This window comes from Urocitellus parryii, chromosome 10 (genome assembly GCF_045843805.1).
Source record: "Urocitellus parryii isolate mUroPar1 chromosome 10, mUroPar1.hap1, whole genome shotgun sequence".
Taxonomy (NCBI): domain Eukaryota; kingdom Metazoa; phylum Chordata; class Mammalia; order Rodentia; family Sciuridae; genus Urocitellus; species Urocitellus parryii.
Window position 1 is genome coordinate 52,341,338 of NC_135540.1, and position 24,885 is coordinate 52,366,222.

Consider the following 24,885-nt stretch of genomic DNA (forward strand, 5'->3'; position numbering starts at 1 on the left):
AAACTTAGAGAGAGAGAGAGAAAAAATAAGACATTGAAAACAAATAGCAAGATGGTATATAAAACCAACCATATTAATAACCTTTCTTAATGTAAATGCTTTTAGCACCCCTATTTAAAAGGTAAAGTCGAGGAAGCTGCTTTAAATATAAAATTTAAAGGATGATAAAAATACATCATGTTAACATTAATTAAAACTGATGGAGTAAAACAAATAGATTTCAAAGCCAAGAATAATTCAAGGAAAAATAATATTATTTAATAATGATAAAAAGGTCAGTTCATCAAAAGCATAATTTCAAATACTTACATGCTAATAACAGCTTCAAAATTTACATTAAAAAATTAAGAGAGCTAACCAAAGAAATAGAAAAAACAAATAGATTTGGATATATATCTCTCTCTCAACAACTAGTAGAAAAAAAGTGGAAAGAAAAGCATGAAAGGAACAGAAGACAAACTCTTTATCAACTTGACCCTGTACCATGCATGTATAGAGCTCCAGCCTCAAGTCAGAATTGGTATTATATATTAGCTTTTCCAGGTAGACCATATTCTGGTTTATAAAACAGTTATCAATAGATTTTTCTAATATTCCTTTTTTATTTGTTAATGAATCTTTTGTTTATATGTAGTGCTGAGGATTGAACCCAGGGCCTCACACATGCCTACCACTGAGCCACAACTCCAGCCCATCAATAGATTTTAATGTCTCAGATATGTTCTCTGACTACAGTGAAGTAAAATGAAAATCTGTACCAGAAGGATATTCACAAAAATGCCTAAATGTCTAGAAACTGAGCAGCATGATTCCAAATAACATGGGCCCAAAGAATCCACAGATATTGGAAAACAAAATGTTTTGAATGGAATGAAAATGAAGAAATTATACTGAAATTTGTGGGATACAACTATTAAGACTTACTTAGATATTTATGCCATTGAACACATACTAGAAAAAAAAATGTAAACTACCAGGTCAATCTACACATCTACCCTAGGAAACTTTTTAGCCCTAAAAGAAGGAGGAAAAAAAAATAAAGATGAGAAATCCACAATATAAAATACAAAATATATAAATAAAAACCTTGAGTCTGAGAAACAAAAAACTATACTTTGAAACAATTTGACTTTCCCCCCCCCCAGTATCAATAATTGGAGAATGGACATTTAGATCAGAGGTAAAGAGCTTGCCAAGCATGCATGAGTTCCTGGGTTTGATCCCCAACACTGGGTGGGGGAGTTAGGAAGACAGTTGGAGAGCAAAGATCCTTAAACATTAAAAGAAGAAATATTAGCAAAACCATACTGATAAGTCGAGCAAATTATATGAAAAAGTCCTTTAATGACACAAATTTTGAAACATTAAAAAAGGGGGGCACCATGAAACCGTGAATAGTCGTAGATTAAGTAGGTTTAAATTGTAGTTAAAAGCCTTCCCACAATGAAAACACTAGACCTCAAAGTCTACTTGGCAAAATTAACCTGGTATTTAAGGAGGAAACATGCCAATTCTACAGAAACTAGAAAAGATGTAAACACTTCCCAACTCACTCTGTGAAGCTAAAAATATGAATAGAACTAGTCAAGGGAATTCAAGAAATAGTTATGGTTCAGTGCTTCTACAAATATTAATGTAAAAGTTCCTGAATTTTAGTCAGTGGGATCAAATGGTATATAAAAGAGAGAATAAGGTCAGATGTGGTGACTCATGACTGTAATTCCAGCTACTCAGTAGGCTCAGATAGGAGGATTGCAAGTTCGAGACCAGCCGAGGTATTGAGTTCAGTTCCTATTGGGGGGAGGGGTGGCAGAAGAAGCATTGACAATACTAAACATTCATAAATGGGATCTTTTTCTACCTTAAAATGGAGCATGGATTAAAAAAGCAGCAGCAGCTAATATTATACATCATAATATCTAAGTGCTACAAATATCTCTAAATGTGTTATAGTTTCATCCTACAAATTTCAAGTATGAAAGATTGCTCTCCTGTAATATTAGGAATAAGAAAACATATTTATCATTTCTTTTTAATATAAGCTGGAAATTTTAGACAGTACCATAAAGCAGGAGATAGAAATCAAAAGCATACAGATAGGAAGAAATAAAACTGTACTTATTTACACATGGTCATCTTGTATACTGAGAATGTCTCAATCTACAGAATACTCCTACAACTTAGAAATTCAGCCAAGTTGTAGAATGCAAAAATTTTTTGTTTACTAGTAATCATTAAAAATAGATGTAAAAATAATCAGTAACAATCAATTGTATCAAGAATATTAAATCCTTAGGCATAAATTTGACAAAAATTTCTAAGATCTGTGTACTGAAAACTACAAAAAATTACAGAGATAAATTTTATAAAAGACCTAAATAACTGGAGAGAGATACCATGTTCATAGAAAACAAGAGCAAATATTGTCAAGATCTTAGTTCTCCCCGAACTAATGGGTTCAATACATGACCTATCAAAATTTGAGGGCTTTTTGAAGGAATTGACTGTTGTTTATTCATGTGTGTATGAGCAAACAAAACACAATTTTAATAGGTATCCTGCTTGATTTCAGGATTTATTAAAAATCTGTACTTAGTAGTATTAGAAACAGTTTTATATTGGCACGTGTGCATACACACACCCACCATTATATACCAGCAGGTTAGAACTGCGAGAGTTTATGAGTAGGCCCACTACTGTGTAGGGGCAGAAAGCAGATCAATTGTTATCTGCAAACAAAACAGGAGGCGTAACTTCCAGAGGGGCATGAAGAAATTTGGGACTAATGCATATGTACTTTTTTATATAACAATGATTATGTGAATGTGTGCATATATTGAACATTATCAAATTATACCTTATATATGCTTCTTAAGATATGCTTAGTGGTAGAATGCTTGCCTCATATGCAGGAGGCCCTGTGTTCAGTTCCCATCATGATCCCCAGTGTGCCAAAAACAAATGGTATGTTGATCATACCCTAATAACACCATAAAATAAAAACGTTATGTCTAGGTATTTGTTCTGTTTTGAGTCGTTCCATTTTCTTTCTGGATGTAAGGTACAAAACATTTTTAAATATCTAAATAACCTAAATACTAAGGAATGTTTTCATCTAAGAGTAAAACTAAGTATTTCTCCATTCACAATACACACTTTTATTTCTCTCAGATTGAATATGAACACAGAGCTCCAGAGTGCCGTCTGGGTCTGAAGGAAGGCCGTCCATTCTCAGGGGTCACCGCATGTTTGGATTTCTGTGCTCATGCCCATAGAGATTTGCACAACATGCAGAATGGCAGCACAGTGGTAAGTATTGCTGAGACCCCCTTAGCGGCAACTCTTGTAAAAGTGGAGTATGCTGGTAGCACTTGGTCGGCAGAGTATGTTCTCTGTAGATGTTTTCATGAACTACAATTGCAGGGTACCCTTTGGTATAATTAGCACTCTCAGAACAGGTTGGCACATTAGTGGAACGCCATTGGCAGGCACGTGAGAATTTTAGAAATCTTCATGCTGATTTAAGCCATGTCTAGACACTGTCATTTCCAATTAGCCACCTGGACAATATTTTCAAAATTCAGTTTCAGTAACCTGGTATGTAAGATAAATCTTGGTGGGCCAAGGTACCAGTTCACATCACAGAGAGAAGTACAGATTAAAAAGACATCATCATTGTCAAAATGTCTACTATCCCACATTCAAGAGTGTGGAAGAGCTCATTGTTACTACATATTCCAGTGGGTGGGATGACTAGGTCTTGTTTCTGGAGACTGTGATGAGGGGAAGGCATGGATAAGGTCTTTAGGCACAGCAGTGCTCCATACTGACAAAGTCCCATATTTTGCCTCACCTCTAAAAGGTCAATCCAGGGTGCAAGTAAACAGGTGCTGGGGGACAGGAGGGAATTCAGGTGAAGAAATCAAAGTTATAAATTAATCTACCTGATGTACCATTTACATGGTTTTGGGTATAATTAAGGATGATGGCCAGTGAAATTTCAGATGAAAAGTAGATGACAGGCATTGAAGTTCTTTTTAGGATGGAAAAAAAGCACATAGCTAAGTAGTAGATGATAACTGAAATAATTTGAAGAAGCTGGTGCAATGTTTTTGTTGAGCAGAGAAGTATAGGTTTAGTAGTCTATAAGGGCAAAGATGGTCAGACTTTATAGGTCACATCTGTTATACTCTTTATTTCAAAGGATGTTTTTACTTAACCCTTTGAAAATGTAAAAGCTGTTCTTAGTTTGCTAGTCATCTAAAAACCTGCTGCAAAGCAGATTAACCACAGGCCCTAATTTTCTGAGTATTGACCCAGAAGAATAAATACAAGGCCTGCTAACCAGCCTAACATCTAAAATCATCATTCATCATGCATTGAGAATCTGCTTGTTAGGAAGTGCTGCTGTAGTAGGTCCTGAAGGTAGCCATGTTGCATTCCAGCAGGGCAAGGGATCGGGAAGTCAAGAAGGATGCTTAGAATCCAAGGGGATTTGCCTCTGATAAATCACAGGATATAGGAGATAAAACAGAAAGAAGCACCAGATAAAAACTGAGTAAGGATTCAGTATGTGTGACGAAAAAGTAACAAGGTGCTTAGACATGAATTTGGAAAAGCTCAATGTACCACCTCATGTTACAGGTATTTATAAAGAGCAGGCTGTTAGGACCACATTCCTTTCAGGGGTATCTTCCAGTGATTTCATACTACCTTGTCCTTCCATTGTTATTTTCTCCATTGATAGAAAACACTAAATACCTTAAAAAATAGTATTTTTAGAACAGATAATCTTTCATCAAAACCAAATGACTATGATTAACAAAAAAAAAAAATACCATCCCAATAATCAAAGCAAAAGAGGCAGCTTTTGTTTTTCCTCTTCAGAGTACCCACTTTTATGTGATAATATTTCAGAAAAACAGTGAGGAAAAAGAAACAATAAGGTTTGACAGAGTACAGAGGAAAGAAAAGTGTTATGTGGCACGTAATCTCTACTGGCCAAATCTTCAACTTTTCATTATTTAAATCTCACCTAGATATTTTGAAGACTTTTTTTTAACACAGTGGATTTCTTAAACAGAGTTAGGAATTGGGTATGAGAAAAGATATAAAATTTCTTTGGGTACAAAAGTATAAGATGAGACAACCGTGTTCCTACCAACATCAGAGTAGGGCATTAGGTAGAAACAGCTTTTAGACTTTTGAAAGAAACTTTAACTCTATCCCCTCTTTTTTGAAGTATGGGAAACAAATTACTTCATTGTATTTGGTGGGATGGCACTTCTTCTTCATAACAGAAGCAAGGGTTTATAGCAATGTGCATGTCCCTGATGAGCACAGATCTAAATATTGAGGAGAGACACGCACGCGCGCGCATACACACACACACACACACACACTTCTCTGGGACCTAGAACTGAGGCTGTAATGTCTTTCTCCTACCAGGTCTGCACCCTCACTAGAGAAGACAATCGACAAATTGGAGTACAACCTGAGGAGGAACAGCTCCACGTATTGCCTTTATATAAAGTCTCTGATATAGATGAGTTTGGGAGTGTAGAAGGTCAGGAGGAGAAAAAACGAAGTGGTGCCATTCAGGTACTGAGTTCTTTTCGGCGGAAGGTCAGGATGTTAGCAGAGCCCGTCAAGACTTGCCGACAGAGGAAACTGGAAGCCAAGAAAGCTGCTGCGGAAAAGCTTTCCTCTCTGGAGAACAACTCTAACAAGAATGAAAAGGAAAAGGTGGCCTCATCACGCACAAAACACACAGAAAGTACAAACCAGACGAAGCAATTGACAGGTAAGCTTAATGAGAAGTTTAGTGGGTATCTGTTCTGTGTGATACTTGGATTAAACATGGACCTTGTCAGTTGGTAAGGTTATCCCTCATGGTCCTGTTTCCCTACCAGAATCATTCCTGAAGTATTCAGGGGCAGGCTTTACTCATGGAAATGGCAGGGACTTGCCATTAATCCCCCCTTGATAAGATTTTATTCTACAATAAATAGCAAGATTTTGTTTTATTTTGTTTTGTTTCCCCAATAGTGATATGGTAAAATTCAAGTTACTTGACCAGTAGCCAGTAGCCAACTTAGAATGTTTGGAGATAGGTATCATAAACCAAGACTGAGGTAACAAAACCTTAAATTTTAGTGGTAGCAGCAAAAATGATGCAAGGCAATTCTTCTAAAATGGGGGGAGGTGTTAGATACATTAGGGGCAAACCATTGGAATGAAGGACAAGAAAAATTTAAGGATGACTTAAAACTACTTATTAAAATAGGCTTGAAGATGTGATTAAGAGAGAAATTAATACTTTTCCTTAGCCATGGTGAGTCTGGTTTAGTTGGGGTCCTACATGTAACTATTCTAAAAAAACTTCACCATCAGAAAAGGTTACATGAATAGTAATAGCAATAGAATATTATTCATTAATACTAAGTGGATACTTTCTTTCCGTAGCCCCTTGCTTCATGTCTATAGTTTATACAATAAAAATTCCAAATTTTGGAAATGGTATTGGTCTGACCATTAATAATAGCAGCCACAACAAAAGTGTCTTACATTTAGTGTAGCAGTTTGCTTAGAACCAACTATCTTTGCTTCATAAAGTCAAATTTCCCTAGTGATTCATTTCCAAGTCCAAAGAAACTATTTAGACCACTGTGCTAAAGATGTTTAATAACTGTTTCTTGATTGGTTAATTTACATGAAAAATTCAAGTTTGTTTACTACCTGATATCTCCTTTAGGTTAATTGTAAAATATAACCAGATAAAACTTTGTCTCTGGTTCTTTCTGCTTTTTGCAGATAATAATCAGGTCAGCTCTCAAAAGTATCACTGCAGTCCCATTTATTTGTCAACTTAGATGACTTTTGTAGAATAAGGTCCTAAAACAGAAGTATGACTTAAAAGTTTCACTTACAAAGCTGAAAGTTCATTAAAGTATTATTTACCATGATACAAATTTCCTTTCTGGAATACCTATTCATGGAGTAGGGCTGGCTAATTATATAAGATACTTTTTACGTTTCAACGAATGTCATTGTTTGTCTCCTACCATTGATAAATCTCCCCCCCAAAATTTTATTTTAATAATATAACAAATTCTAGTGCATGCTAGGCAATGTGAAGAAAGAAGTAAGATAAGACATGTTCCCTTCCCTGCAGGAATTTGGCTCATAGTAGAGGTGGTGAGGGAGTGCTAAAAACAGATGGTTTATAATGCATTGTGACCCCTGCTTCATCAGACCCACATTTGCAGTGGGTTTTTACAAAAGCACTGAAGGTGAGGTCTCAGATCTTTCTTGAGGTAGGGATAACTAAAGTGGGTAGGGAGGAGAGTACTTCATACAGCTGTTTAGAAACTCCAGAGGATAGGATGCTTTCCATGGAATACCTTTAGATGTTCATTATATATCTCTTTACTTACAAAACCGTACAAGTTAAAAGTTCTGCATTTTATTTCTAATTCTTTAGACATAAAAGATTATGCCAGTGATGAGAACTCTTGACTTTGCTTTAGGGTTAAGCCCTTGATGAACAGGGGTTTTATAATCCTGGTGGGCTTTCTCTTGTACATTTAAGTTTCCTCATTAGCCTTCATAAAATAATAATGGAGCATTTGTTCCTGCTCTCTTACCTTCTCCACAGAACTTTTGCGACTTTCAGGACCAGTCATGCAGCAGTCCCAGCAGCCCCAATCCCAACAACAGCAGCAGCGACCCCAGCAGCCCCAGCACACTCATCAGCAGCCGCAGCAGCCCCACCACACCTTGAATAATCACCCTCAGTCAGAGTCTGTCAGCTCTTACTCGTCATCTGGACCCACCAATCTATACATGAGACGGCCCAATCCCATCAATCCGTATCCAAGCTCTTCACATACTTCGGAGATTTATGGAGGCGCCAACGCTATGAACCTCTATTCCACCTCATCCCAAGCTGCAAGTCCATATTTGAGTTCTTCTAATCCCATGAACCCCTACCCTGGACTTTTAAATCCAAATAACCAATATCCATCCTATCAGTGCAATGGAAATGTGTCAATGGACAACTGCTCCCCTTATCTGGGTTCCTATTCTCCCCAGTCTCAGCCGATGGATCTGTATAGGTATCCAAGCCAAGACCATCTCTCTAAGCTGAATCTGCCACCCATCCATACACTTTACCAGCACAGATTTGGAAATAGCCAGAGTTTTACCACTAAGTACTTAGGTTATGGAAACCAAAATATGCAGGGAGATACTTTCAGCAGTTGTACCATTAGACCAAATGTACACCACGTAGGGACATTTCCTCCTTATTCCACTCACGAGATGGAGGGCCACTTCATGGGTGCTGCCTCTAGATTACCACCTAATCTGAGCAATCCAAACATAGACTGTAAAAGCGCTGAACATCATCCACCTTCTCACATAATCCATAACTACAACGCAGCTTCAAACATGATCAACAGCTCTATTCACACCCTGCATCTCCAAAACAAAGAGAATGACATGCTTTCCCACACAGCTAATGGTCTAGCTAAGATGCTGCCAGGGCTTAACCATGATAGAACTGCTTCGGTCCAAGGTGTATTACACAAATTAAGTGATGCTAACAGTCAGGAGAAGGAGCCTGCCACACCAGTCCAGGGAGTGGCTCCGACTGCAGAGGAGGAGGTCTGGTCAGACAGTGAGCAGTGCTTTCTGGATCCTGACATTGGGGGAGTGGCTGTGGCTCCAACTCATGGGTCAATTCTCATCGAGTGTGCAAAGCGCGAGCTGCATGCCACAACCCCCTTAAAGAATCCCAATAGGATGCACCCCACTAGGATCTCCCTTGTCTTTTACCAGCACAAGAGCATGAATGAGCCAAAACATGGCTTGGCTCTCTGGGAGGCCAAGATGGCGGAAAAAGCCCGTGAGAAAGAAGAGGAGTGTGAAAAGTATGGCCCGGACTACGTGCCTCAGAAAACCCATGGCAAAAAAGTGAAACGGGAGCCCACTGAGCCGCATGAGCCTTCCGAGCCTACTTACCTGCGCTTCATCAAGTCCCTTGCTGAAAAGACCACATCTGGGACCACAGACTCCACGATAACTACATCTCCATATGCCTTCACTCGGGTCACGGGGCCTTACAACAGATACATATGATGATGTCCTTTTGGTTGGTAACCTCGTTTGGATAGACCACAACCAATTTGTCAGTAGTGTAGCTCTCGTGACGTGGGCAGTGGGGAAAGGTCACAGTATTTATGACAAATGCGGTGGGAAAAACCTTCACTCACCAGCAAAAATTAAAAAAAAAAGGTCATCTTACCATAGCACTTAATTTCAGCCGACTCCCAGGTGGTCACAGATGGCATCCAGGAAAAAGACCAAAGCATTCTATGCAAAAGGAAGGTGGGGAAGGAAGTGTTCTACAATTTACATTTTTAAACACTGGTTCTATTATTGGATGAGATGATATGTAAAATGTGCTTTTCTTTTCCCCTCTCTTATAATTTTACACATCTGTGACCACTTTTAATAATACCAAGTTTGCATAGTCATGGAACACAAACAAGTACTGTAGTATTTACGGTTGTAGGAATCTTAACATACCATCTGGTGCTGAATACACAATGTACTGAAATACTGGAATTATGACTTTTTAACATGCAGTTTTTACTGTAATCTTATTAACTTTTATTTATCAAAATAGCTACAGGAAGTGTAAATGAATAGCAGCAAAACACTGAATTTGTTTGGATGTTCTACGAAATGGTGCTAAGAAAATGGTGTCTTTAATAGCTAAAAATTTAATGCCTTTATGTCATCAAGATGCTATCAGTGTACTCCAGTGCCCTTAAAGAAGGGGCACCTTTCATTCAAGTTTTTATCATAATTACTTGTTCTTACACAAAGCTTAGTTTTTAAGATGTGGACATTTTAACGGCCTCTGGATTTTGCTCATCCAGTGACGTCCTTGTAGGACAGTAAACGTATATATGTACATATATGCACACACCTTTGTATATGTGCACATACATGTATATGTATAAATATTTTAAATGGTGTTTTAGAAGCACTTTGTCTACCTAAGCTTTGGCAACTTGAACAATGCTAAGGTACGGAGACATTTTAAAAATATAGTTTACTTTCATTTTAGTATGAAAGTTGATTTTTTTAAAGGAAATAAAGGAGAGCTTTTAAAACATTTTTGCTTTTAGCCATGCATCTGCTGATGAGCAATGTGTTCATTTTTAACACAGCCAGTTAAATCCAAAATGAGGCTTACTGGATTCAAGGGGATATATTAGTCCACAAAACATGTGTTTCCTGGTGCTCATCTCACATGCTATACTGTAAAAACAGTTTTACACAGAATTATATGACAAGGTCATTACTCAAATATGTACAGTTTTAATGATTTTCTGTTAACTGCAGGTAACAATTAGCCGCATGCTACCGACTCAGCAAAGCTTGTACACTTCAACCTATGCTATTTTATGGATCTATATGCTCTTCAGAGAACTAAATGGCAGTCTGCCTTTGTGTCTATGATTATGTACTTTGTGATGTTGTCATTTCTTAGCGTGTCCACCTTTCCAAGGAAGATTGAGTGGACTGATGCCTGTAGAAGATGAATAAGCAGGGTTAGTTCCATGTGAATCTGTTGGTTAAAAAGATAAACAGGCAGCTGGTTTGCTGTGGTGGTTTTAAAATCATTAATTTGTATAAAGAAGAAATGAAAGAGTTGTATAGTAAATTAAATTGTAAACAAAACTTTTTTAACAATGCTTTAGTATTTTAGTACTGTAAAAAATTTAAATATATACATATATATCTATATATATGGCATTGAAGCAGAATTCACATCATGATGGTGCTATTCAGCCTGCTACAAATATAATGTGAGTGAAGAATTCATTAAAGGTTTGAGTGATGTTCCTACTTGTCATATACCTCAACACTAGTTTGGCAATAGGATATTGAACTGAGAGTGAAAGCTTAATAGCATTGTGTACCATCATTTTTTTTCCAAGTCTTTTTTTTTTAAATTGTTAAAAAACATACCTTTTTTTTTCAATACTTGATTTCTTAGCAAGTGTAACTTGAACTTCAACCTTTTTGTTCTAAAAATTCAGGGAAATTTCAGCTCATGTTCTCCTTATGCCAATGTGTCACCTGTGTTTATGTAAAATTGTTGTAGGTTAATAAATATATTCTTTTTTCAGGGATTTAACCCTTTATTTTGAATCCCTCCTATTTTACTTGTATATGTACTGATGTAAGTAAAACTAATTTTGTAAATCTGTTGGCTTTTAATTGTAAAGAAAAGCATTTTAAAAGTTGGAGGACTTTTGACTGTTCGAGGAGGGAAAAAAATAAAAATAGAATGCACTGAGCTGATAAAGGGAAAATTGTAAGGCAGGAGTTTGGCAAGTGGCTGTTGGCCATAGTATTTTAACTCTCGATAAAGCTTTTATGATTTTGTAATCAAACAGGTACATACTCCATGAGGACTCCCATACATGCCTGACATCTGGAGGTATGATGTGCAATAGGACTGTACAATTGCATTTCAGTCTAAACACGTTTATTAGCTTTTCAAATAACTTCTTAATCAATAGAGACTTGGGTTTTAATCAGTGGAGACTTTGGGTTTTTTGAAACCTTTTTGATTTTTGTTTTTAAAATAAATTGCTCAAGCATTTTAAAAATGTTTGCTGTGCACCACATATTTAATGTTTTACATATACCATAATATTTAACCCAGAACATTTGGTTACTGCATGTGCATTTGGTGATTCTGAGTCAGCCATCCCTAATGAAAAAATATTCTATATCATCCACTGTCATTTGTCAAACTGCTGGCCAATAAGAGCAGTAAAAATATTTGGGGGATGTTGGAAAGAAGTTAGGAAGAGAGAAAATTAAGTGGCATATTGTAAATACCAGATCTATCATTGTAAATATCAAACCTGCCTCAGAATGAATGGAAAGCAGATCTACAATTTGCTTATAGGAATATCAGGTTGACTATATAGCCATACTTGAAAATGCTTCTGAGTGGTGTCAACTTTACTTGAATGAATTTTTCATCTTGATTTGACGCACAGTGATGTACAGTTCACTTCTAAAGCTAGTGGTTAACTTGTGTAGGAGATTTTTGCAGTTCGACACTAAGATAATGAACTTCTGTGTGCATTTTTCTATGCTTTATTTTTTTAATGTAGTTATTTCATTTTCATGAGATGTTTGGTTTGTTTATAAAATCTGAGGATGGTTATAAATACTGTAAGTATTGTAATGTTATGAATGCAAGTTATTTGAAAGCTGTTTATTATTATATCATTCCTGATAACGCTATGTGAGTGTTTTTAATAAAATTTATATTTATTTAATGCACTCCAAGTGTCATGTTGCTGGAGTTTACTTCCTGAATGACTGCCCCTCACTGAGGTAAAACTAAATATGAAGAATTTTTTTAAATACTTTTCATTTATTCTTTGGGGGTGGGGGAGGTACTGGAGATTTAACCCAGGGGTACTTGAACACTCAGCCACCTCCCCAGCTGTTTTAATTTTGAGACAGGGCCTCACTAAGTTGCTAAGGCTGGTTTTGAACTTGAGTTTCTGCTTTGGCCTCCTGAATCACTGGGATTACAAGCATGAGCCACCATGCCCATCACTTTGCAGTTATTCCTAATGTTAAATATATCTAATACCAACATTAAGGACAATGTATATTTCTGGCTAAAGAGTCTAAATGTTCATTCCCCCCCCCAGCTTACTTTTTAGTTATGTTTTGCCTGTGTAGATTGTGTAAATCAAGAATGAAGTAATAACATGTCTGATCCTGGACTGTGTGCTATCTAGGAGAGCTCTTCCCATCAGCTCTTACAATTTCAAAACATTGAAATTGTTTTGCAAATCTAAGGCCAACTTTGTTTCTAGACTGTCAGCTTCCTATTCATGCTCACTTTTAATGAAAATTTCTCCATGTCCATCACAAAGGCAGTTAAGTTTTATGCATCAGAAGTGAGGAAAGGTAGCCTGAGAGGCATCAGGCAGGAGTATGTGTCTTCATCTCATCACGCATGGCTTCAGGGAGCTTGAGGCAAAATTATCCTCATTTCCACCCATTCTCTGTCATGTGAATCATCACCCATTACCCCAGTGCACTCTTCTGAATTAGTACCTAGAACTAGATGTGAAACTGTCAATAGTTTAGAACCTCCCCACCCTCCCCAAAATAGCAGACAAATCATTTCTATCTGCAAAAAAATAAGGGAATTCCCTTTTCCATACTTCTTTCTATTCAGACAGGACCACATCTGATTTGAACAGAGCCACCCTGGAAGTGACTACCATCTACTAACCTTTGAGCTTATTGGGAGATTCCTCCAGGACTCTGCTCCAAGCCAGAATATTATGGGGGGGGGGGGGGGAAGCAACATCACTAAAAAGCAATGACCCAATAACTTTTTTCTTTTAACTTCAACACTCTGGGCCCTGCATCAACCCTCATTTCATCATCTGTCATCTGGCTGAACCTTGGAAACTTCCTGTTCTTCACATTCGCACATAGGTCTCTACTTGCCTAGGGCAGGGAGAATTTGAGACTGCAAGCTCAAAGACTTCCTGCTAAGGCCCCCGCCAGTCCTCATGTGACTAACCCATGGAGCTGGGGATGCTGGCCTGCTGCTTATAATACTGTAGCAGGAGACAGCTGGAAATGACAGATGAGCAGTATTCAAAAAGCTTTATTGGCTCTTTGCCTCCCCTAGAAAGAATTGCCAAGAACAAACCTTTTCATGCCGGCAGGGGTGCACACAACTGCCCTGTGACGCTGTGCCACTTGCTGCTTTGGCCTCTGGTTGGTTTACTGTGAAAACCTTCCTGCTTTGTAGAATTCAGGCTCAGCTGTAACTCCTGCCTGGTTCTACCTCTCTGCACTTCTCAGCTGTCTAGAGAACCAGACTCCTGCAGAAAAGTCAGTATTCGACAGGTCCTCAAGTCCTTGAGAGTTTTTAAATTGGTACTTTGTTTTAAAGACCATCTGAAGTGAATATCCAACAAAAACAGAGGTCTGGTGGAAGCCTCTTTTCTTTCCATGTTTCAGGTAAGGACAATGCTTGGTGCATGAAACACTGACTTCAGCCACTCCACACATCAGTCTGGGGTTAGGTACCGACTGCTGCCTCCCTCCCCAATCCCCACTGGAGAAGTACACTCCATTTGTTGAAGTGAGAAAATGGACAAAATTGATGCTTGGAAAAGAATTAACTGCAATTTACATTACTTCAGTTTTACCAGAATAATTCCGTTTCAAAGAACAAAGATATTTTTGTTCCCATGTGGAATCACTTGCTTAAATTCCCCTCTCCCTTACCAGGTAATTTCTCACACATTTCTTGGGTTGTCTAGTCCAACAGTCACTCTTCAAAGGAGCCACTATTTCTTGCTTTGGCCAATACACTGTCTTTGAGGGTTTCTTTTTCTGCTGTTTTAGAAGGGGTTTAATGCACTGCATTTGACATTTTTTCCTCTCTCAGCCTTAATTCAAACCAAAATGTGAATTCCACTAAGTGATTGGGTAAAATAGTAGTTTTATAAAGACCCTACAACCTCCTACTGCCCAAGAATGAATTCAAATAATCTGAATTCTCAGAAGTAAAGATTTATTGGCATGTTCCACTGACCATGTGGTTTTAATTCCATGCATAGCCACGTAAAAAAGCTGAAACCTATGTTGCTTGAAACATGCTGCCTGGGGTATCCTGACCCTTCTCACAGGTAGTTTCTTGATTTGGCTTTAAAGAATATGATGAAGATCAGGTAGTAGTGTATATAGTTGAGTGCTGCTGAGTCTCCTCTGAACAATCAGTGTGCACCCATCATAGGGTTGTGAATAAATGAATATATAAAAGGTTTTCAGTAGAATAAATGGTAATTTTTATGAGGAGTTTTTCAGCTCTCTTCTTCCCCTTTGCTTCATGCTAGCAAGTTCCTCTACTGACCCCATATCAGAGCCCCACTTCTGGTTCCTGTGGCCCCCTCCCCCTCCCCCTTTCCCTATGAACAGAACCCCTGGCTCCCTTCCCAAACAAAACAGGTTTACATGAAAACACATGATCAGGACCCATCACTAGAATATCAAAGCTAGAGAGAAGATAATCACAAAACAAGGGAATAGCTCCCCATCTGTAATCTGACATCACTGTCAAAGGGTTTACAATCCCCTGGTGATGATGGAAACTCCAGTAGTTGTAGTGACTTTACGATTTCTAACAAACCAAATATATAACAAAGATGAATGAGAAGCGCAAACCATTTCCGAGCTAAAAGAAAAAAAAAATGTCAGGGATTTATACCTGCTTTTATTTCTATTACTTACAATGTCACCTACTAACAGGTTATATTTCATAAAACTAATGTTCGCAATATCCATGTCTAAAACATGCACTTGAATAAAATTTGGGGGGGGAAGTACCAGGGATTGAACTCAGGGATACTTGCCCATTAAGCCACATCATCAGCCCTACTTTGTGTTTTATTTAGAGACAGAGTCTCACTGAGTTGTTTAGCACCTCACCATTGATGAGGCTGGCTTTGAACTCGAGATCCTCCTATCTCAGCCTCCTGAGCCACTAGGATTACAAGTATGCACCACCATGCACAGCACAATGTCACCTACTAACAGGATATAGATCATAAAATTAATTTTTGCAATATCCATGTCTAAAACATGTACTTGAATAAAATATTTTAAAGCAGAGTATGTTAAGAAAGAAGAGAGACACTAGTTATGTTTTAAACATATCATTGAATGGAGACCAAGTATAAGTAGAAAAAGGGGATCCAGAGAGAGAAAAGAGAGGAAAAAAGAATTCACTGAGGAAATAAATGGACCAAATTATGTTATGCATACGTACAAATATGTCACAATATATCCCACTGTTAAGTATGATTAGAAAATTAATTTTAAGTTAATTTAAAAAAATAAATGTAGCATTGACTTTAAGAGACAATTTTTTTTTTCAGAGTAGAAATTAGAAGTTTATTAAAGGACAGCAGAAAAGACTTCTCCCGGAGGAAGAAGGGGACCCAAGAGGTGGAATCCCAAGAGACAATTATTTGTGTATCACATGGGAGATGGCATGTTAAAGAATTAAAAGTCTGGAGTCTGGTGTGTGGGGTCAAGCCCCAGTTTTACCAGTTACTCTGTGACCATAACCTAGGTGCTAATTTTTCCTTTTTTAAAATGTTTGCATCTGAACAATAGACATAATATCTATTTCACAAGGATTTAGTGAGGAATAAGCAAGCTCATTTATAGCACATCAGAAGAACTAAAAAATGTTAGCTATTATAATTGATCAGCTCAATCCAGGCCATTTCTTACCATCGTGATTTTATTTTATGCATTTTCAAATCATAAATGAGAAGTAATAAGTACTTATTAGCTGTACCAAATCATCAAAAAGCTGATCTGAATGAGATCTTAGGGATCACCTCTTCTAATACTGGTTTTATGGATTCCTTCCTTCATCCATTCACTTAGTTTTAGGCACTCATTCTGTGCCTGGTGCCTTTCCAGGTGTTGGGTATCCAACAGTGAACATAGCCACAAAGCATCTTTCTCTTGGGATAGTTATTCTAGTTGGGAGAGTTAGGACCACATACACAAGGCATTTAGTTCTGTGGAGAGGAAAAAGGCAGGTAAAGATGGATAGAGAATGCTGGCTGTTGGGAAAGGCGGATGGAGGATATTTTTTTTAACACATAGATTGCTTAAGGAAGTCTTCACGGATTAAGGATCATTTGGGGGCAGTGAATACGCGAGCCTTGTGGATATTTGGGAAAAGAGCAAATCAAGTAGAGAAAACAGCAAGTGAAAGTCCCTGAAGTGGCATCGTGGGCACAGGAAGACAGTGGCTGGAGCAGAGTGATGAAGAGCCTACTAGGGAATGAGTTCAGAACATTCCAGGGCTTATGGTAGAACACAGTAAGTTCTTTGGCCTTTACTCTAAGTAAGATGATAATATTGGAGAACTGTCAGGAGAGGAAGGGGCATAAGCTAATTCAGGCTTTAAAAGATAACCCTGAAAAATAAATATTAAAAGGCAAAGATGGAAACAAGAGACTAACGAGGGGGCCACTGTAATAAACAAAGCTTCTCAGGGTAGAAGTCCGACGAAGTGGTTAAGCCCAAGATGTAGGTGTGAAAGTCAAGGAAGTCAGTTCAAATTTTTGGTATGAGAAACTGAAAGAATGTTTGAGCACTGGAGTGGAAGGAGTCCAGGATTTATTTTTAAGAGTTGAATTTGAAAGCCATACTAGACATCCACGTGGCAGTGCTGAAAGGACAATTGGAAAAGAAATCTCAAGTTCAGAAACGAAGTGTGGCAGAACTGGGTGTGGTAGTGCACGCCTGTAATCCCAGTGGCCCAGGAGACTGAGGAAGGAGGATCGGGAGTTCAAAGACAGCCTCAGCAACAGCGAGGCACTAAGTAACTCAGTGAGACCCTGTCTCAAAATTTAAAAAAAATACTCAAAAGGGCTGAGATTGCAGCTCAGTGGTTGAGTTCCCCTGAGTTCAATATTCCCGATACCCCCTCCCCCCCAAAAAAAAGAAGCGTGATGGAGATACAAATGTGGGGGTCATCAGCATACACAGTATATTAAATCTAGTAGACTAAATAAGATGATGAGAAGAGGCGTGTACAAAGACAAGACACCCAAAGATAGAGCCATAGGCTACACCCCTAGTCAGAGGTTGAGATGCAGGAAAGAAACCTACAAGGAGGATAGGAAAGGGACAGTTGATGCAGTTGGTAGACATGGAATGAGATGGGGAGATTTTCTAGAAACAATTGAAGGAAAGGCTTCGAAAAGAAAGCTTGAAGCTCTTCTTTATTTGACCAACTATGTCAAATGCTGCTGAAATAAGGAGACCTGAGAAAGAACCGCTGGCTTCCTGTTGACAATATTTATAGTTGTTTTGATGGAATTGTGAGGGCCAAAGCCTGATTGGAGAGGGTTCAAGAGAGAATTGAAGGAAAGGAGTTGAAGACCATGTGTCAAGATTGTTCTTTAAGCAGATTTTTTATAAAGAGAGAAGCGAAATCAGACATTATCTTCATTATAGTTGAAAGCAAAGAAAGAGCAGGTGGGATAGGATACAGAATTTTCTCTGTAGGTAGATGGGAATGGTTCAGTTGTGATGAAAAATTGTACAGAAGAAAGAGTTGAGGAATTTCTGGAATTATACACATCAGAAGACTTTCTTTCCTAAAAAGATTAGTTTTATTTTTTTTATTTTTTTTTAAAGAGAGAGTGAGAGAGGAGAGAGAGAGAGAGAGAGAGAGAGAGAGAATTTTTTAATATTTATTTTTTATTTCTCGGCGGACACAACATCTTTGTTTGTATGTGGTGCTGAGGATCGAACCCGGGCTGCACGCATGCCAGGCGAGCGTGCTACTGCTTGAGCCACATCCCCAGCCCAAAAGATTAGTTTTAAATGTGAGTAGGCTGGCGCGCCGCGCACCGCGGGCCAGGAGGGTTGGGGGCGCCTCGCTGGCCGCTGGCCACGGCCCTCACAGGGGCTCCGAGGACCCCGCACCCTCCCGAGGACACACCCCAGGGGCGGGGCGGGCCGTGGCAGGCGTGCTGGGCTGCGGGACAGTGGTGCGGGGCGCGGTCTCTGCCAGGTAGCCAGCCGCGGAAGCCTGGGCGCCGGACCCGGACCCTTTTGTCTCCCGGCCGAGCTGGACTCAGGCTGCTCCGTGGGCGCCGCTGCCCCGTGCCCATGCTCTGGAGGAGTTCACCACTGCGCGGAGCTGGAGGTGGCGTCCGAACCTGTCCTGTTGGTCAAGGATCAAGATAAGTGATTCTTGAAAAAACCCTTTTAGAAAAGACGAGATGGGAAGATGGCGGCGAAGGGAGTGCATCACCCCAGTGCGCCGCGTCACTAAGCGGGAGAAAGACGATGTGAAACGGCTGAAGGCTATCTTGTTGGGAATGTCCAGTGAAATTGAGGTGCTCCAGAATCTAGGGGTCAGATTTCCATGGTGCGAAGTTCGGCTGTGGGAGCTCCATTTCTCCACACAGAGGGTCGCATAGCCTGACAGGCGATCGCCCCAAGGCTGGAGTCTGTGGCGCACGCTGGGGAGCGGCAAGGTGCCTGAGCGGGGGAGCAGCGATACGGATTCGGGGGCTCCCGCCAGTGGTACATTGGCAGCGCCTAGTGCTGAGTTCCGGCTTTGAGACAGAGGAGAGAAGCGGCCCAGTTTGGTTCCAGACACCGGTGGGACCACAGAGGAGGTCAGCAGCCGCCATTTCGGAGAGATGATGTAATCATCCCCATGTTCTACTGATCTCAGCTCATTCAGCTACGGAAGAGGTGATTTCAGGCTGGTATTTGCCTGCGTCTAGCAGACAGATTTCTTGCTCAGGCTCGGGACTGGGGATCTTGTGGAGAATACTCCTAGAGGCTCGTGCCTGGCAAGGCGTGCGCCGGGCACTGAGCAGCTGGATTCTGGTTCTCGGGGCTAACCTGGCCCAGGTCTGAGGAAACTGCGGAGACTGCCGGTGGAGGCCAGCTCCAAGTGGAGCGTGCGCTGAGCTTGGGGCGACTGAGTTTTGACTCCCGGAACAGTTTTGGCCTGGAGCTGGGGAACCCGTGGGGGTCGCTCGCTGGAGCCAGCTCCCAGTGGAGAGTGTATCGGGATCGGAGAGGTGGGGTTCTGGCTACCTAAGCTGCTTTGGCCCAAGGCTAGGGAACCGGCGGTGACTGCTTCTCAATCAGGGTCCTGCTGGGTGCTGTGGGGGCAGAGTGGAGCTTCCACCTGTGCCCAGAGCAGGTCAAGTGACCCGCCGGCGTGGTATCATGACACCCCAAATGCAGCTGGGGCTGAAGAGAGTAGCCGCCCACGCCTAGAATAGGACCAGCGACCCCGCGGCGCGGTAGTCAAGTAACCTCATTTGGAGTAGGGGCTGTGCAGAGCTGCCATCTGAGCAAGCAGGACAGGCAGACCTGCGGCCCACTGGCAAGACAGGCCAGGTAGCTTCTGAGCGTGGTGGACACGTAACACCGAGGCAGTCGCGTCACACTGGTTGGAGTGGGGGGTGGAGCAGGGTCACCGCCCGGGTCCGGAGGGGGCTCAGCGACCCGTTGGAGAGGTAGTCAGGTACCCCCATTGGGAGAGGGGGCTGTGCAGAACTGCGACCCACCGGCCTAGAGGTCTGCCAGCATGGTAGACAAGTCACACCAATTGGAGTGGGGACCCAGCAGAGCCGCCACCCACATCCAGATCAGGACCAACGACCCCAGGGCGTGGTAGTTACGTTACCACAATTGGAGTGGGGGCAGAGCAGAACCGCCACCCGTGCCCGCAGGGGGGGCAGACCTGCGACCGATCAGCGTGGTAGACAGACCACTATAATTAGAGGAGGAGCACAGCCACTACCCACCCTGCAAGGGAGACTTCCCAACTATACAGGAGCAATATAAATAAATAGGGGGTAAATTTCAAAAACACAACAGTTGCACCAAGCAGAAAGAAACGCGAGCAGTATGAAAAGACAAGGAAAGAAAGGACCACAAGCAATGCAGGTCAACGCAACTTTAGAAGAGGTAATAGCTGCAACAGATGGAATGTCAGATAAAGAGTTCAGGATATATATGCTTCAGATGATCTGGAGTCTCAAGGAAGACATGAGACAGCAAAATCAGACAATGAAAGATCACATTGACAAACAAATCCAGGAAGTAAAAGATCAATTTCACAGGGAGATAGAGGTAATAAAAAACAAACAAATAGAAATCCTAGAAATGCAGGAAACAATAAACTAACTTAAAAACTCAATTGAGAATACTACCAGCAGAGTAGATCACTTAGAAGAGAGAACATCAGACAATGAAGACAAAGTATTTCAACTGGAAAAGAACATAGACAGCTCAGCAAGTCTGCTAAGAAACCATGAGCAGAACATCCAATAATTATGGGACAATATTAAAAGACCAAATTTAAGAGTCATTGGGATACAGGAAGGCACAGAGCTCCATACCAAAGGAATAAACAGTCTATTCAGTGAAATAATACAAGAAAACTTCCCAGACTTGAAGAATGAGACAGAATCCCAAATCCTAGAAGCCTACAGGACGCCGAATGTGCAAAATCATAAGAGATCCACACCTAGACACATTATAATGAAGATGTCCAACATACAGAATAAGGAGAGAATTTTAAAAGCTGCAAGAAAGAAAGCAGATTACATTTAGGGGTAAACCAATCAGGATAACAGCTGATCTCTCAACACAGACTCTGAAAGCTAGAAGATCCTGGAATAACATATTTCAAACACTGAAAGAAAATGGGTTCCAACCAAGAATCGTGTATCCGGCGAAATTAAGCTTCAGGATAGAAGATGAAATTAAATCCTTCCACGATAAACAAAAGTTAAAAGAATTCACAGCTAGAAAACCATCTCTTCAAAAAATCCTTGGCAAAACATTACAGGAAGAGGAAATGGAAAATAACATTGAAAACCTACAATGGGAGGTAGGACAGTAAAGGGGGGAAGGTAGTCAAAGAGGATAACAAATCAGGTTTAGTAACATCAATAAACAAATATGGATAGAAGAACAAACCATATCTCAATAATAACCCTAAATGTTAATGGCTTAAACTCACCAATTAAGAGACACAGGCTAGTAGAATGGATCACAAAACAAGACCCAACAATATGCTGCCTACAGGAGACGCATTTGATAGGAAAAGATATTCATAGACTGAAGGTGAAAGATTGGGAAAAATCATACCACTCATATGGACTGCGGAAACAAGCAGGAGTGTCCATACTCATATCTAATAAAATAGATTTCAAGCCAAAGTTAATCAAAAGGGATAAAGAAGGACACTTCATACTGCTCAAGGGAACCATACACCAACAAGACATAACAATCATAAATATATATGCCCCAAATAATGGTGCAGCTGTGTTCATCAAGCAAACTCTTCTCAAGTTCAAGAGTCTAATCCACCACCATACAATAATCATGGGAGACTTCAACACACATCTCTCACAACTGGACAGATCTTCCAAACAAAAGTTAAATAAGGAAACTATAGAACTCAATAACACAATTAACAACCTAGACTTAATTGACATATATAGACTATACCACCCAACATCAAGTAGTTACATATTTTTCTCAGCAGCACATGGAACCTTCTCAAAAATAGACCATATATTATGTCACAGGGCAACACTTAGACAATATAAAGGGGTAGAGATAATACCATGCATCTTATCTGATCATAATGGAATGAAACTGAAAATCAATGATAAAAGAAGGAAGGAAAAATCAAGCATCACTTGGAGAATGAACAATAGGTTGCTGAATGATCAATGGGTTTTAGAAGACATCAAGGAGGAAATTAAAAACTTCCTAGAGTTAAATGAAAACACAGACACAACATATCGGAATCTATGGGACACATTGAAAGCGGTTCTAAGAGGAAAATTCATTGCTTGGAGTTCATTCCTCAAAAAAAGAAAAAACCAACAAATAAATGATCTCATACTTCATCTCAAAATCCTAGAAAAAGAAGAGCAAAACAACAGCAAAAGAAGTAGAAGGCAAGAAATAATTAAAATCAGAGCTGAAATTAATGAAATTGAAACAAAAGAAACAATTGAAAAAATTGACAAAACTAAAAGCTGGTTCTTTGAAAAAATAAATAAAATTGACAGACCCTTAGCCATGCTAACAAGAGAAGAAGAGAGAGAACCCAAATTACTAGCATACGGGATGAAAAAGGCAATATCACAACAGACACTTCAGAAATACAGAAGATAATCAGAAATTATTTTGAATCCTTATACTCCAATAAAATAGAAGATAGTGAAGGCATAGATAAATTCCTTAAGTCTTATGATCTGCCCAGATTGAGTCAGGAGGATATAGACAACCTAAACAGACCAATAACAATAGAGGAAATAGAAGAAACCATCAAAAGACTACCAATTAAGAAAAGCCCAGGACCGGATGGGTATACAGCAGAGTTTTACAAAACCTTTAAAGAGGAACTAACACCAATACTTTTCAAGCTATTTCAGGAAATAGAAAAAGAGGGAGAACTTCCAAATTCATTCTACGAGGCCAACATCACCCTGATTCTGAAACCAGACAAAGACACTTCAAAGAAAGAAAACTACAAACCAATATCTCTAATGAACCTTGACGCAAAAATCCTCAATAAAATTCTGGCGAATCGGATTCAAATACATATCAAAAAAATTATACACCATGATCAAGTAGGATTCATCCCTGGGATGCAAGGCTGGTTCAATATAAGGAAATCAATAAATGTTATTCACCACATCAATAGACTTAAAAATAAGAACCATATGATCATCTCGATAGATGCAGAAAAAGCATTCGACAAAGTACAGCATCCCTTTATGTTCAAAACTCTTGAAAAATTAGGGATAACAGGATCATACCTCAACATTGTAAAAGCAATCTATGATAAGCCACAGGCCAGCATCATTCTGAATGGAGAAAAATTGAAGGCATTCCCTCTAAGATCTGGAACAAGACAGGTATGCCCTCTCTCACCACTTCTGTTCAACATAGTCCTCGAAACACTGGCCAGAGCAATTAGACAGTCAAAAGAAATTAAAGGCATAAAAATAGGAAAAGAAGAACTTAAATTATCACTATTTGCAGATGATATGATTCTATACCTAGCAGACCCAAAAGGGTCTACAAAGAAGCTATTAGAGCTAATAAATGAATTCAGCAAAGTGGCAGGATATAAGATCAACACGCATAAATCAAAGGCATTCCTGTATATCAGCGACAAATCCTCTGAAATGGAAATGAGGAAAACTACTCCATTCACAATATCCCCCCAAAAAATAAAATACTTGGGAATCAACCTAACAAAAGAGGTGAAAGATTTATACAATGAAAATTACAGAACCCTAAAGAAAGATATAGAAGAAGACCTTAGAAGATGGAAAAATATACCCTGCTCATGGATAGGCAGAACCAACATCATCAAAATGGCGATATTACCAAAAGTTCTCTATAAGTTCAATGCTATGCCAATCAAAATCCCAACAGCATTTCTTGTAGAAATAGATAAAAGAATCATGAAATTCATATGGAATAATAAAAGACCCAGAATAGCAAAAACAATGCTAAGCAGGAAGTGTGAATCAGGTGGTATAGCGATACCAGACTTCAAACTATACTACAGAGCAATAGTAACAAAAACAGCATGGTACTGGTACCAAAACAGGCGGGTGGACCAATGGTACAGAATAGAGGACACAGTAACCAATCCACAAAACTACAACTATCTTATATTTGATAAAGGGGCTAAAAGCATGCAATGGAGGAAGGATAGCATCTTCAACAAATGGTGCTGGGAAAACTGGAAATCCATTTGCATCAAAATGAATCTGAATCCCTATCTCTCGCCATGCACAAAAGTTAACTCAAAATGGATCAAGGAGCTTGATATTAAATCAGAGACATGTCATCTGATAGAAGAAAAAGTTGGTTATGATCTACATACTGTGGGATCGGGCTCCAAATTCCTCAATAGGACACCCATAGCGCAAGAGTTAACAAATAGAATCAACAAATGGGACTTACTCAAACTAAAAAGTTTTTTCTCAGCAAAAGAAACAATAAGAGAGATAAATAGGGAGCCTACATCCTGGGAACAAATCTTTACTCCACACACTTCAGATAGAGCCCTAATAACCAGAATATACAAAGAACTCAAAAAATTAGACAATAAGATAACAAATAACCCAATCAATAAATGGGCCAAGGACCTGAACAGACACTTCTCAGAGGAGGACATACAATCAATCAACAAGTACA

The 24,885-nt window shown here is 39.5% G+C and overlaps 1 protein-coding gene across 1 annotated transcript in view; it reads left to right on the plus strand.

The window, feature by feature from the left end:
* Tet2 (tet methylcytosine dioxygenase 2) overlaps positions 1–12,318 on the plus strand; it is a 137,034-nt gene extending 124,716 nt beyond the window's left edge. Inside the window, exons 9-11 of the mRNA XM_026404656.2 lie at positions 3,172–3,309; positions 5,449–5,803; positions 7,658–12,318. Of these exons, the coding sequence (XP_026260441.2) occupies positions 3,172–3,309; positions 5,449–5,803; positions 7,658–9,141 (1,977 nt within the window). The 3' untranslated portion in view covers positions 9,142–12,318. The remainder of the gene's footprint in view (positions 1–3,171; positions 3,310–5,448; positions 5,804–7,657) is intronic.
* Positions 12,319–24,885: the final 12,567 nt, after the last annotated feature.